This window comes from Pseudorca crassidens, chromosome 18 (assembly GCF_039906515.1).
Source record: "Pseudorca crassidens isolate mPseCra1 chromosome 18, mPseCra1.hap1, whole genome shotgun sequence".
In the NCBI taxonomy this organism is placed as follows: domain Eukaryota; kingdom Metazoa; phylum Chordata; class Mammalia; order Artiodactyla; family Delphinidae; genus Pseudorca; species Pseudorca crassidens.
In genome coordinates, this window is record NC_090313.1 from 13,557,528 (window position 1) to 13,571,699 (window position 14,172).

Consider the following 14,172-nt stretch of genomic DNA (forward strand, 5'->3'; position numbering starts at 1 on the left):
GTACGAGCACTTCAGACACGGGCAAGAAAGCAATGGAAAAATGGAAATGCAATACTAGATTAGCTAATATATAATTTTTCTAGATATGGGAAGGCAAGCGAGTCTAATTCCTAAGAAATCATGTGGCAGTATACTGATTATAAAGTCAGAAAATGCTTGGGTCTCATTTCTATTTCTGTGATTTTTGGTGAAACTTTATTGTTGATATTTTAGAGTTACTATGTAAAGAAACTTCACATTCATTACCTCATTAGTTATTATATTATACCCATATTCCAGATGAGGAAGGTGAGATGCAGAGAATGCTAACTTGCTCCTAAATCATATGACTAGTAAGTACTGAAGCTCAGCTTTAACCAGATTAACAATTAATGGTCTTCATAGATAAGATCAGTATGCCCAATAAAATTAAATACTGACTGAGAGCAATTATAATATATACAGTATTTGTTATGTTCATTGTAAACCTCAGGATGCATGTAGTTAGAATTAAGAACAAAACAAAATTTTCCATCCAAAACCAGAGAAAAACCCTCTAAGATTTCATTTGCAGAAAGATGTAAAGACATCTGGTAAGATGAAAACATTAAGATGTACTGAATTATCTATATGGTGTAGGACTTCCACATTCGAATTACTAGTTTTTAAGGGCTGCTCCTAGAAAAGCATGAAACACAACACTGCTAAATGTTTTAAGTAAAGGTTTATAATGTTTCTCTGGGGTAATTTTACTAAGTAATTTTAAGATAGCTGTAATTATGGTCGTCTTCATCTATTTTTACTGTCTTAAAGGCAGAGCTGAATCAACATCATCCTAGACAGATGCAGCAAACCTCTCATAAAGATCAGTCTCCCAAGTCCCCACAGCAACCTGCTATAGTAATGAACACATTCTGGTTGGGATCCTACTGCAACATCCCTTTCTTGTTCTAAATTTCACAAGGCAGGAGCTATCCTGCCTTACCAGAACAAACAAAATTACAAGAGAAATATGTCCTCATATTTGTAATTTGCCCAACAAACAGTAATAAATGCTTCCTCAAAAGATACACTTTATGTATCTCTTTGTTCCTTGACTAAATGTTATCTTTCTCGGTGACAGAGGTAACATTTTACTAACTCATGTTGGGAAATTCATTTCACTTTCTGAGCATTTACATAGCATTGTTGGAAAATGGAAAAGCAGGAAGAGAAAATAAAAATTGTTTCAAACTATGAAAGAGATAGGTCCATTTAGTTTTCTTAGAGTAAAATGTTCCAGGATAGCAGTTTTCAGATTGTGTGTGATGAGATCAATTTAGTGGATCAAGAGGAACACTTAAAAACAATGAAATAAAACAGAATAGAATAAAACAGAAAATATAATACCAGCAACATACCAAGTGTAACTGTTGTTTCACGAAATTTTGGTTTCAGTTATACATATTTATGCCTGTATGTACACTGCAAAATGTATTCCTGAGAGCCAGATTAAGAAAATGTAAAAGCCACTGCTAAGTGAATACAAAGTAGTAGCGTTATTGTTTTTAATATTTTGTTTTTTGACAGATAATAACAATTTTAAAAAATGATAAGACAGGGCTTCCCTGGTGGCGCAGTGGTTGAGAGTCTGCCTGCCGATGCAGGGGACACAGGTTCGTGCCTCGGTCTGGGAAGATCCCACATGCCACGGAGTGGCTAGGCCCGTGAGCCATGGCCACTGAGCCTGCGCTCTGCAACGGGAGAGGCCACAACAGTGAGAGACCGGCGTACCAAAAAAAAAAAAAAAAAAAAGATAAGACATTGATGAAAGAAACTGAAGAAGACACAAATTAATCTAAGGCTCTTCCGTACACATGGGCTAGAAGAATATTGTTAAAATGTCCATACTACCCATAGCAATCTACAGATTCAATGCAATCCCCATCAAAATTCCAATGGCATTTTTCACATAAATGTAACAAACAATCCTAATATTGTATGGAATCACAAAAGACCTAATAGGCAAAGGGATCTTAAGAAAGAAGAACCAAGCTGGAGGCATCACACTTCCTGATTTCAAACTATATTACAAATCTATACCAATCAAAACAGTATAGTATTAACATAAAAACAGACACATAGATCAATGGAACAGACTAGAGAACCCAGAAATAAGCCCATACATATATGGTCAACTAATTTACAACAAAGGAGCCAAGCATATGCAATGGGGAAAGGATAGTTTCTTCACTAACTGGTGCTGGGAAAACTGAATAGCCATATGTAGAAGAATGGAACTGGAATATTACCTTATACCACACAGAAAAATCAACTCAGAATGGATCTAAAGCTTTGAACATAAGACCTGAAACCATAAAACTCCTAGAAGAAAACATAGGGAGTAAGCTCCTTGACACTGGTCTTGGTAATAAGTTTTTGGATTTGACACAAAGAGCAAAGGCAACAAAAGCAAATAAAAACAAATGGGACTACATCAAACTAAAAAGCTCCTGTACAACAAAGGAAACCATCAACCAAATGAAAAGGCAATCTACAGAATGGAAGAAAATATTTGCAAGTCATATATCTTATAAGGGATTAATACCTGAAATATAAAAAGGACTCATACAACTCAATAGAAAAAAAATCCAGTTAAAAAATGGGCAGAGGATCTGAACAGACATTTTTCCAAAGGAGACATACAGGTGGCCAAAAGGTACATTATCAGCGCTCAACACTGATAATCAGAGAAATGCATATCAAAATCACAATGAGATATCACCTGTTAGAATGACTATCACCAAAAAGACAAAAAATAAACAAGGGTTGGTGAGAAGGTGGAGAAAAGAAAACCCCTGTGCACAGTGGGTAGGGATGTAAATTGGTGCAGCCACCATGGAAAACAGTATGGAGGTTCCTCAAAATATTAAACATAGAACATCTAGCAATGTCACTTCTGTATTTACCCAAAGAAAACAAAATGACTATCTCAAAGAGATATCTGCACCCTCAAGTTCACTGCGGCTTTATTTGCAATAGTCAGGACATGGAAACAACCTAAATGTCCGCTGATGGATGAACTGATAAAGAAAATATATATATATATATATATAAATATATATTTATATATATATATAAAATATATATATATATATATATATAGAGAGAGAGAGAGAGATCAAAATATTATTAAACCATTAAAAAAAAAAAGAAATTCTGTCATTTGAGACAATTTGGATGGACCTTAAGGGCATTATGCTAAGTGAAATAAGTCTGACAGAAAAAAGACAAATACTGTATAATTTCACTTATATACAGAATCTTAAAACAAACAAACCACAAAACTGAACTCACAGATACAGAGAACAGATGGGGTGGGGGGTGAAATGGGTGAAGGCAGTACAAAGGTACAAACTGCAAGTTATAAGATAAATGATAAGTAAGTCCTGGGGCTGGTGTACAGCACAGCACCTACAGGTAATACGGTATTGGATGCCTGAAACCTGCCAAGGGAGTAAATCAAAAAAGCTGACATCACACACACACACAACTGTAACTGTGTGTGGTGACAGACGTTAACTAAACTTACTGTGGTGACCATTTTGCAATATATGCATATATCAAATCATTATGTTTTATGGGAAATAACTCCTAAATATTTTAGGTAAAGGTTTACAATGTTTGTCTTGTGTAATTTTACTGAGTGAAAAAACCGTAAAACTATTACAATGTTATATGTCAATTATATCTCAATAAAAATGAACTTTAAAAACCCACAAAATAATTAATCACATTTCTCCATAAAATATCAATTTGGTTTGTTTTCAAAACAAAAGAAAACCAACAATCTATCCAATTCCACCAGTGAATATATTTCAGGAGTTTGATTTAAAAGAATGTATAATTTACAAGTATACTTTATTCACATGCTGTAATCTATTTTAAATAGCTTATTCAGATAGAGCTTTTAGCAATGTGTGATAAGTACATTTCCAACATTAAGTAATAAAATGCATCAAACTCCAAAGAATTCCAATGCTGCTTTATTATTGGATTTCCCAAACCATGCCTTCGATATAATATGCTGCTGACATTTGATTCGGATACCCAATAACCTTATTCTGACTCACATGCTGGAAAAAAAAATCTTATTTCATAGCAGTGACCTTTAATTTAAACTGAAATTTATTAAAAATCAGGCTAATGTGATGTGTTTTTTAGTAGAATTTTCCTACAAGAATAAAAGGTGAATAGTTGAAATACTAGGTCCGACATTTCCAAAGAGGTTCCAATCTTTTAGAAGTACATAAACAGTATTTAGTATATACCATGTCAAAATCCTAGCAACTAGAAATATGCTCTTTTAATATATTTTGATAAACTTTAACTTTATCAATATACTTATATTTTACTTATATACTTTACTGAAATGCAGATGTCTAAAATCACAGATTGTGTATGGTATACATAGTTTTATGTAAAGATCACTGCTTAGAAATGTGTAAATATATAATCTATGCATTTTAATATGCCATATATAATTTCTGAAAAGATAGCATACAGAATTAAATCACTCAAGTGTACTGTTACTGGAAAATTTTAACAAATAAAAAGATTCCAACTTTGTTGGCTCTTCCTGTTGGTTGTGTCATCCAGAGATATTTTAGTGTTTATCTGTTAATTATCTTAGTGTTTATCTGTTAATTATCTGACTTTTTTCTACCTAAAGGAGAGTTAGAAAGTCAATGTCATCCCCCTGTCTGGGGCCTGAATACTTCTCATTCAGTGGCCAGTCAAATCACCTTTCAAATCATCCATCTGTTCCATTTGTCAGAGGATTTATCAATATTCAGGGATAGCTGATATCTTTTGTCTGTGTGCAGTGGAGTTGTTGGCTGGCTATTTAAATCCTTTCTGCCCCTCCACCTTTTTAAAAAAAAAACAACATTGTAATGATTCCTCTGATTAGAGATTTTATTGATACAATTATCACAAACCCCTAAATAGATAAGATTTGCAGGTCACAGGCTGCTGATTCCTTAAGATTCATACTAAAATACTTTTTCCCTTATTGTGCCAATGAGATAGAAGTATTCTCAGAATGTAGGGCTGGTGGGAGATCATCTACTCCATCTACAAAGTGAACTTAAAAAATTCTAATCCTGGGATGGTAAAAAGGAAATGACTCTACTGTAATATTCTAATTTTACAATGCAGCAAAACCAAGTTTCCTTTTCAGGAAAAAACTCTGGGCTATAAAAAGTGACTCACAGCTATTAGGCTCTGTACCTTGGAGGAGCTTTCAATTACAATTATGGTCTCTGGAGGTATCAAACTGGGGAAGGAGGTGTTTGGGGAAGAAGGAATTGGTGGCAGACTCCAGAAATCACTTATTGGGACAAACATCATTGGATGTATTTCCTGGTTTCAGCTCCACAGTACCAATCTGTTGTGGGTCATGATCTGTGTGTTAGCAACTGGCAATCTACCTCTACCTTAGATTGGGCTTTTAGGGCAACTTACTGTGAGGAGAAAATGTGCAAACGATCAGCTGGGTCTCTTAAAAGTGATCACTTAAATGATACAGAAATATGAAATAATAATAGTAAAAAAAAATAATAACTTATTCGCTTTGGGTAGTACAAATAACCACACTTTCCCCATTTTTCTTCTCAGTCTTAAAATGCACCACGCCACATAAAAATACGTAATGAAATGGCTATCCCGAAATGAAAAGGCCATCTAGTGCAGTATTTCTGTACATTGAGGGGAAAGAAATGCCTGATCAGAAAGGACCCAAAGGTAGGCTAATGACGTAGATATGGTGCAGGTTCTGTGAAGCCAAAATATTTGTTGTTGTATAACTCTTAAAACGTCCAATAAAGGACTATTCAGGAGTCTGTTGTCCATTAAAGGACACTGGCTCCTAAAGCCTGGATAATGAAGGTGCTTTTAAATGATTAAGGTACTAAAGTTTTCAATGCTTTATCTGATGTAGAACTTCTTCATAGATAATTAGTAAGTCAAAAGTGTTTAAGAGTATTTTAGAAGTAGTTTTGTAAATAGTTTTTTCTGCTGTTGCTGCTTGTTTGCCTTTTATTGCTCTGTGATTAATAATAAAAGGTGGCTTTGAAATAATGAAAAAATTAAAAAAAAATAAAATGCACCATGCCTTCTAGCCTAATGCAATGTATAAAGTCTCCTCTAGGTACCTTACAAATGTCAAGTTCTATCCTTGGCCATATTCATTTCTAATTTCTATTCCTGGCCATTCACTTCTACCCAGCAGGGTTCATCTACTCTCCAAATGTGAATTATATAGATGATTTCGAGTCTTTACACTCATACATAAACTGAACTTTCAGGCTTTAGTCCAGTATTCGAATTGCTTATTAGGTGCATCTATCTGGATGATTACCATCTCCAAAGCCAAAATAATCTCCCCCAGCTATTCCTCTCTAATTCTATTCGCTCATGTTCAAAATGTCAAGGTTACTTTTGACCTTTTCCTCTCCTTCTTCCACTAAGTTTGATTGATTCATTCTTTACAACATTATTTGCATCCATTCTTTCCATGCTAATTCAGAATCTTTATACTTCATGTAGAAATGAGATTATGACAATACAACTCTTTCTTCTGACTCTGGTCTATTACCACTAAGCCATCTATCATATCACCACCATATTTCTATTTTTGTAACAATTCTGATCATGGTCCTTGACTGCAAGAGCAAGTCCAAAGTCTTTAACCTTCAGTGATTTAGCTTTATGTATTTTACCTCTTCTCACACTTCTATATAAATTCCTGGTTTGGCCAACCTGGTCTATTCAACAGCCAATGAACCTACCCTATGCATTTCCCATGCCATGTCCTCCATCTGGAAGACACCATGCTTCTGATTCTTAAAGTTTGTTATTAAATTTTACATCTTCCCTGGTCGCCCCTAGCAGATAGAAGTGCTCTCACAGAATGTTACAGTGGAAGGGAGATCGTCTACTCCAGTTGCAAAATGGGCTTTAAAGAGTCACCTCCTCCATCTATAAAATTCAAGTGCTTGGGGAAACTGAGGCCACTAAAAGAATTTTCTCTTTGAACACTAATTTTTTTCAACACATCTTTCTTGATTGGTTGCTATGTGCCAGGAGCCATTCTAGCCACGTGGGATTACAGTTTAATAAGAAAGACGGACTGTACTTAAACTCTGATGAGCACTACCAGAGGAGGGGAAGCACAGGGTGCCACTGATGTCTGAAACATGAGTGGTTGAGGGAAGGGGTGAGGCAAGAGGTTAGTACACTGTGGGAAGACAGGATGGAATAAAGTCAGTTTGGGAAGATGAGGAAGGCTTCCCTGAGGAGGAAATCTTCTAAGCAGGGGCCAAAAAGTAGGAATTAACTCTGCAAAAGGTGAGTGATTTCTGCATGTAGAAGGAAAGCCCAGAGACAGGCACTTTCATGGAACTAAAAGAAGGTCGGGGTGCTGGAATCCAAGGGGCGAGGAAGGTTGCCAGAGGTGAAGGTGGAAAGGCAGGGAGGGATTAGAGCATTGCTGGGCCTGAAGGTCATGTTGAAGATTTCTGGGCTTTATCCTAAGAATAGGCATTGGGTTGCATGTTCCAAGGTACTTCAAGTCAGGACCACGGCTTACCCTGGGAGGAATGGGAGAAGCAACTATGAAATTAGAAAGAACTTGAGTTTTATTTCAATTGAAACATTTTCTGTATCCTTGTCACTCTTCCCTATGTGTCCGATCTCATCCAAAGTCAATTTAAAAAAAGAAGGCATGTGAATTTATAAAAACCACCATTTTAGCTAGCCTGCTTGGCTTGGACAAGAGCTTGTGTATGTACAGCTATTCTGTGCTTTTCAAAAGTTGCTTCGTGACACTTCAATTTTAGGAAAGACCTACGTTAGTACCTGTTTTTGATAACCAAAAGAAATAAGATGATTTTTGCTTTTATGAAAAAAGGCAAAAAGTGAAAATAGGGTCCAGCACTTGGTGTGCTGTGAGCAGTTGAGAGGTAGCACGTACCCCATCAGGGAGAGAGGCACCTCCAAGTTCCTTCCCCAGGAACCACACTCAGCACCTCAGCATCAATCTGCCATAGCTTTGAACTGTGTCTGTGAGCGCTTTACCTAGATTTTTTTTTTTTGCGCATCTGTAAGCAAGATGTGTCCTAAGGTAATTGCTTCTTCACTTTATGCCATTTTGGCTTAGGAAAGGTTTCATAGGAACTCTCTACTTTCAGATAGCAGGGGGGAACCTGTATATGGATGTCCGTGAACCTACAGACACTTAAGGGAGTAGGGACCTGTTTTATACTTTTTATAAGCAAAACATTCCGTACAAGAACAATCCAGGGAAAAGCTCCATTTCACTCTCAGCTGTGCATTGGTGCTACAGTTAAAGTGAAATGTTCATTCTCTTGCCCTTTCCCATAAGATCTTTAATAAGAGAAAATATTTTAAGAGAATACCAACAAAATTTTTCCAAGGATTGTTTTAGTCACCACTGCTTTTTTAGTATCATCTTGTCTATACTAGGTAATGACTTTCAAAATGCAATCAAATTTATTTCCTCTCAAATTACATTTATATCAAGGATAAAATTTTAAGCAGACAGGGTGACAAAGTTAAAGAACAGCTGGAATTTTGAAGCAAGTTTTGTGTTCAAGGTATTGTGTTGGACACCTTAAAATATATTATCTCATTTTATCCTAACAAAGACTCTTGAGAGGTGCATGCTATACTCTAATTCACAGACAAGGAAGATGGAGCTCAGAGAAGCAAGCATTTCCCCAAAATATATACCCCTTAGACCTACACTGTCCAATATGGTAGCCTGGAGCCACATGTGGCTGTTGAGCAACTGAAATACAGCTAGTCTGAACTGGGATGTGCAGTAAGTGTAAACTGAACACCAGATTTTGAAAATTTAGTATGAAAACTATTAAAGTATCTCAATTTTTGAATACTGATTACACGTTGAAATGACAATATTTTAGATAGAGTAGGTTAAATAAAATATATTATTAAAATTAATTTTACCTGCTTCCCACTTTTTACAAAAAATCAGCTAGTAGACATTTCAAAATTACACACATGGTCCACAACTATATTTGAATTGAAGAGCGTGACCCTAGACCAAAGGCTGGATTGCTGAATTTGCCAATAAACATCAAGGTCAAAGGCAGCGTGGTATAGAAGAATACGTGGATTCATGCAGATCTTGGTTTAAATCTCCTCTCCACCAATGACTAGTTTTGGGCGAAATATCAACTCTCTCTGCACTTCACTTATGTCATCTGCATTATGGTGATATTAAATATCCCCAAACAACTGTTGTATAGAATATGTAAAGCAGTAACTGGCAGAGGGGAGGGAACAACTACGAATACCTCCTACAGCAACTGATTAATTTAAAAACTGATTCCCAAAAAAGAGAAGAAAATTCATTTATTTGAAAATCCCATTTTATTCTCTTTAAGTGGGAAAAGTTAAAGAACCAACACATTGAATGCCTGCTTTACCATAATATGTGCATGATATATACTGTATTGTAAAATACATAGTATACACAGATTCCTTCTTTCTTTCAACGTTGTTTATAATATGCTATAGGCCGGGAGGCCAGATGATGAGATTAGGGTGAAGTAAAAAATACCAGGACACAGAAGGGCCCAAGCGGTTCTTAAGGACACAATGGATGAATTCCAGTGAAAGAGTTTATGAGCTACATACACTTCAGCTGGTCTTTTCAACTTTTACATCAGGAACTGAGACTAGTGAGTAAATGACATCTGGGCAAATAGAATTTTACTCTTTTTTTTTTCTTCCTGGGTCACAGTGCAAACAAATAAATTGTTCCAATACACTACGTTTAGACTAACTCATTATTAGTAATCTCTACTAAATCATAAGAAACTACAAAATCACATGGACTACACTATCCAATGACAGTTTACCATATTCTGTCCGCTAGGCTTGTGTCAAGAAGTTCGCCCTGGGCATGTGACTTTTATCAATGCACGTATTATCTGTATATGTTTAAATATAAAGGGTGGAGGAGTTGGGGCATTTACTTTGTTATTTGATGTATGTATATGGCCTAAGATTGACATGCGACAATGTGGTTTTTTTTTTATGTTTTTTTTTTAAGTAGTATGAAAGGGGAATTAAAGATTTGAGCCACTTGAATGTAGCCTCTTAAATATCAGATACATAGTAAATTTAACACCGAAAGTGTTCCTATGTTAACTATAACAATTAACTTTCAAGAAAATGAGACTGAAGAAGTAAGAAGCTATCAGATTCACAGATCTCAGAACACCATGAGAGGCTATAAAAATATCCACTTTATTCTAGTTTGAAATTTAATGGAAGAAGTAACATACCAAATTTTAGGTTAGCTATTAGAGTGCATATTCAGTGAATTAAGTGGGGAGAGCTTCAGGAGAGGGCCTCCCCTTTGATCTCATACGTGGCATTAAAAATCTGCTTCTTCTAGTGAATTTTTGAGCAACCCCTGAATATATGTGACTTGGTATTTGCTCTTTCAAAGTGAGTAGACTCAAACTGACTAAAAATGAGACTACGTCTACAGTACACTTACAACTAGTTTTCAGCAAATGTCTACAAATTTAGGGTTATAGGTAGAATTGGGTAAGAAAAACAAAATTACACTAAATCAAAATTATTAGCAATTATTAACTAATAATAAGAATCAGACAAAGCAGTAACACGTAAACAGTAATTAGAAAAATTTGCTAAAACTTTGAACTGAGATATTACACTTCTGATGCTTGAAATTATAGGAAAAAATATACTCAATCAACTTAAGAGAAAACAAATATCATAAGCCATTTATGCTACCAGCCATATTTCCAAAATGCACACTTTAGAAAAAAGAGTTCATATCAGGAAAGAGCTTATTTGCATTAACTTTAAATTAGCTAATATCTGAGTCACACCTTTGAAGAAACTTGCATTATTTCCAGGAATGCCTTTTTCCCTCCCTTTTCTTTCTTTCTTTTTTTGTTTTTGAGGGGAATAAGGCAGCTAGACTAAAAAGAAAAAAAAAAGTTAAGTCGCATTCTTTAATGTGAATGGTGTACTTGTGCTTCTATATACTATCTCAATCCAACTGAGCCATGTCTTCAAATAATTTGATAATCTGTCTTTAAAGTTTCATCTTAATTGGAGAGTTCATTTTTGTAAAACGCCTTGGCACCATTCAATCTTTTATGAAACGAGAAAGGTCTCTTTCCTTTGGACTTGACATTTTTAACCACGTACGTGTGAGCAATTTTTGCTGTCAAATACTGCAAAGGTAGGTTTTCTGTTGTTGTTCAATCTGAAAATGTCTCCATTATACTTGCACAGCTGCCCTCTTCCCAGCAGAAACCTACCCGCCCCCTCCCCCCTGCAAGTTTTAAACTTTGTTTCCTTTGGGGTTCTGCACAAGCGCTACTAGTAATATCCAAGAGACAAAGAGCTGTGCTGTGGGTTCACGGGATGCCAAATTTGAGTTGTGAAACAAAGCACTCAAATTTGAGATTCAAGATGAGGAGGAAGATGCTGGTAAAAAAAAAAAAAAATTATCATAAAGCGTAAGATCGCAGAGCCATCTCCCTAGACATCTCCTCCTGCCCACGGCCACCCCAGAGCGCGCGGGAGGGAGTTCTGGCCCCGGGACAGGGGCTGCCGGCCGCACCGCGAAGCCCCCTGCCCGCGCCCCCGGCCCTCTCACCGCTTCACTCGGATGATCTGGTCCCGCATGGGCTTGATGTCCTGGAAGCTCTGCTGGTTGACGAGGCTGTAGACGAGGATGAAGCCCTGGCCGTTCTTGATGTACAGGTCCCGCATGGACGCGAACTGCTCGGTGCCCGCCGTGTCCAGGATCTCCAGCACCGACGGCGACGAGTCCACCTCGATCTCCTTGCGGTAGAAGTCCTCGATGGTGGGGTCGTATTTCTCGATGAAAGTGCCGGTCACGAACTGCACAGTCAGGGCGGATTTGCCGACCCCGCCCGAGCCCAGCACCACCACTTTGTACTCGCGCATCGTCCCTCCGCGGCCGCCGCCGCCGCCGCTGCCCGCGACATAGACCTACGCCCGCCGCGCTGCGCGCCCGGACCCTGCGCCGGCGGCCGGCTCCGCCGCCTCCCGCGGCCGCCCCCACCTCACGGCCGCCGCGGCCCCCCGGGCGCCGGCGGAGGGAGCAGCAGCCCTGGGCATGGGCCGAGCCGGGCGGCAATGCGGCACCGCGGGCACCGGCAGACACTAAGGGCGAGCAGGGAGTGTGAGTCAAGGAGCCGACGGAGCCGCCCGAACCGCGGGCCCGCAGTGCCGGCGGCCCCGCCCCTCGCGCCTCCACGCCCAGCTCCCCGCCCGCCGCCGCCGCCGCTCTTCCCAGCGCCGAAGCGCGCGCCCGAGCCCGAGCCGCAGCGCTGCTGGGGGCGGGGCCCGGCGGCCCGGGGCGGAGCCCGGCGGCGCAGCCCCGCCCCTGCTCCCCCCGTCGCCTAGGCGACCGGCCGCGCGCGCGCTCCCAGGAAGCTCGGCGCGGCGCGGAAGCCTCCGCCCGCGTTTAGATAAACAGCCACCTGGGTTACCGAACAACACCCCACCCCGTCTGCCCCGTTGAACCCCGGGGCCTGCGTGCTGAGCATGCGCAGTTCTTCCTCCTGCGACGGGAGCCGCTTCTACTTGAGAACGCCACGGTCAGAATTTGGCGGAGACAAGATGTTGGAGGGGCCAGAGCAATCTCCGGGCTTTAACATGAGGCGGGGAGAAGATACTGGCAAGGTCCAGACGGAGGCCTTCGCATGAGGGCCTTGCTGGGCACCACCCAGTCTGTCAGCATTCCTGAGAGCTTTGGTTTTATCTTGTATAAACATAAGAAGCTTTAAGGGAGGAGCATAAGTACAACGAAATGCAGCTTTGTTTTAAGCGTCAGGACACTGAGGGAGAAGTGACAGACCCCCATCCAGCCCACTGCCCGAGGCGGCGAAGGCCAGAAACCGCGGAAGCCGGGCCCACGCTCTCTGACGTCGCCGGGGGTCCCTCCCACCTTCCCCAGCCCCGCCCTTCTTCAGCCTGATAAAAGTCGAGCTCTTCCCACGCCCTGTCAGCTACGGGCGCCTGGAAAACCGGGAGAGCGGATCCCCCAGCAGCAGCCAGAAGGCCCGGGGACACCTCATAGCAACAGCCAGCCGGGGCATCTAGTAGGAAGCTGGGATTCATTTCAGCCAACCAGCCCGCGTTTTTGGACCCCGTGGTATCATTCTCGACCAATAGAGAGCCGCTTCATGCCACGTGACACTGACCCATCAGCCAATGGAGGAAAAGTCTAGTCGCAGGCTCAGCCATCCCATCTGCCACTGTTGGCCAGGCTGGGCGTTTGCCCCTGCGCATACTCTGCCAACCAATCATAGGTGAGCTGAAGAAAGACGGAGACTTGCGCTGAGCCAACCAGAATTCGCGGTTTCCTTGCCACTAAGGGCCGGTAGTATGGAGAAGGGGAAGAGCTGGTGGGGTCTGGGAGGGGTCAGTGATTGAGGGGTGGGTCGCGGTACCCTATTCGGGCAAAGAAATAGGATGTGTTCCGGGCGAGAGTGATGGATTTCACTTTTAACGTCGTCTCCGTGGCATTCTGCCTAAATGATAGACACGGAAATAGTGCTGAGGGATGTGGGCTGAAAAGTGGGGTGAACTGACAAAACAGGGACTCTTTAGGGTGAGAAAATGTCGGGTCCTTAGACATACAGCAGCAGTTGCGTGGGTCCTCCATGCGTGCCTACTAAAACGTTTTTAACAACTCAGTTTTGAAACTTACTGTTCTCTCTGTGGCATTAGATCTTAATTACACACTCTCTCCCACCCATAACGTCAAACTTAGGAGAAGTTATGTCCCTAAATATTCCTGGATTATATTTTGCAATAACTGGTAATTGGATTTACCTTCCATAAACTATGTCCTTCTCGAACTAGTCTACACCCATCCATTACCGTCTCACATTTCTTGGGAATAATAAGTTTCTATAGTTCTAACTAAGGTTTGATCATGGCATACCTCTTCAGCCTTCCTCTTCCGCACAAGGTCATCATGTAGAGAGAATTTTGGTCTGAGTTCATCAATAAAACAGATGTTCTTTTGGTCAATTATCGAACTACTACACAGATGTACTCAGCTTTAGCAGTGTCCTACAGCCC

General features: G+C 40.1%; 1 protein-coding gene and 1 long non-coding RNA gene across 3 annotated transcripts in view; one reads left to right on the forward strand and one right to left on the reverse strand.

The window, feature by feature from the left end:
- The window catches only part of RAP2A (RAP2A, member of RAS oncogene family), a 40,712-nt gene extending 28,376 nt beyond the window's left edge, over nt 1-12,336 (reverse strand). The window contains exon 1 of one of the 2 annotated variants that reach the window (XM_067713742.1): nt 11,711-12,319. In XM_067713742.1, the coding sequence (XP_067569843.1) occupies nt 11,711-12,024 (314 nt within the window). In that variant the 5' untranslated portion in view covers nt 12,025-12,319. Of the gene's footprint in view, nt 1-11,710 lie in introns of both variants that reach the window. The other variant, XM_067713743.1, reaches the window with a different exon arrangement.
- Nucleotides 12,337-12,491: 155 nt separating this feature from the next.
- The window catches only part of LOC137210886 (uncharacterized), an 88,327-nt gene continuing 86,646 nt past the window's right edge, over nt 12,492-14,172 (forward strand). The window contains exon 1 of the long non-coding RNA XR_010936770.1: nt 12,492-13,394. This is a non-coding gene — a long non-coding RNA (uncharacterized lncRNA). The remainder of the gene's footprint in view (nt 13,395-14,172) is intronic.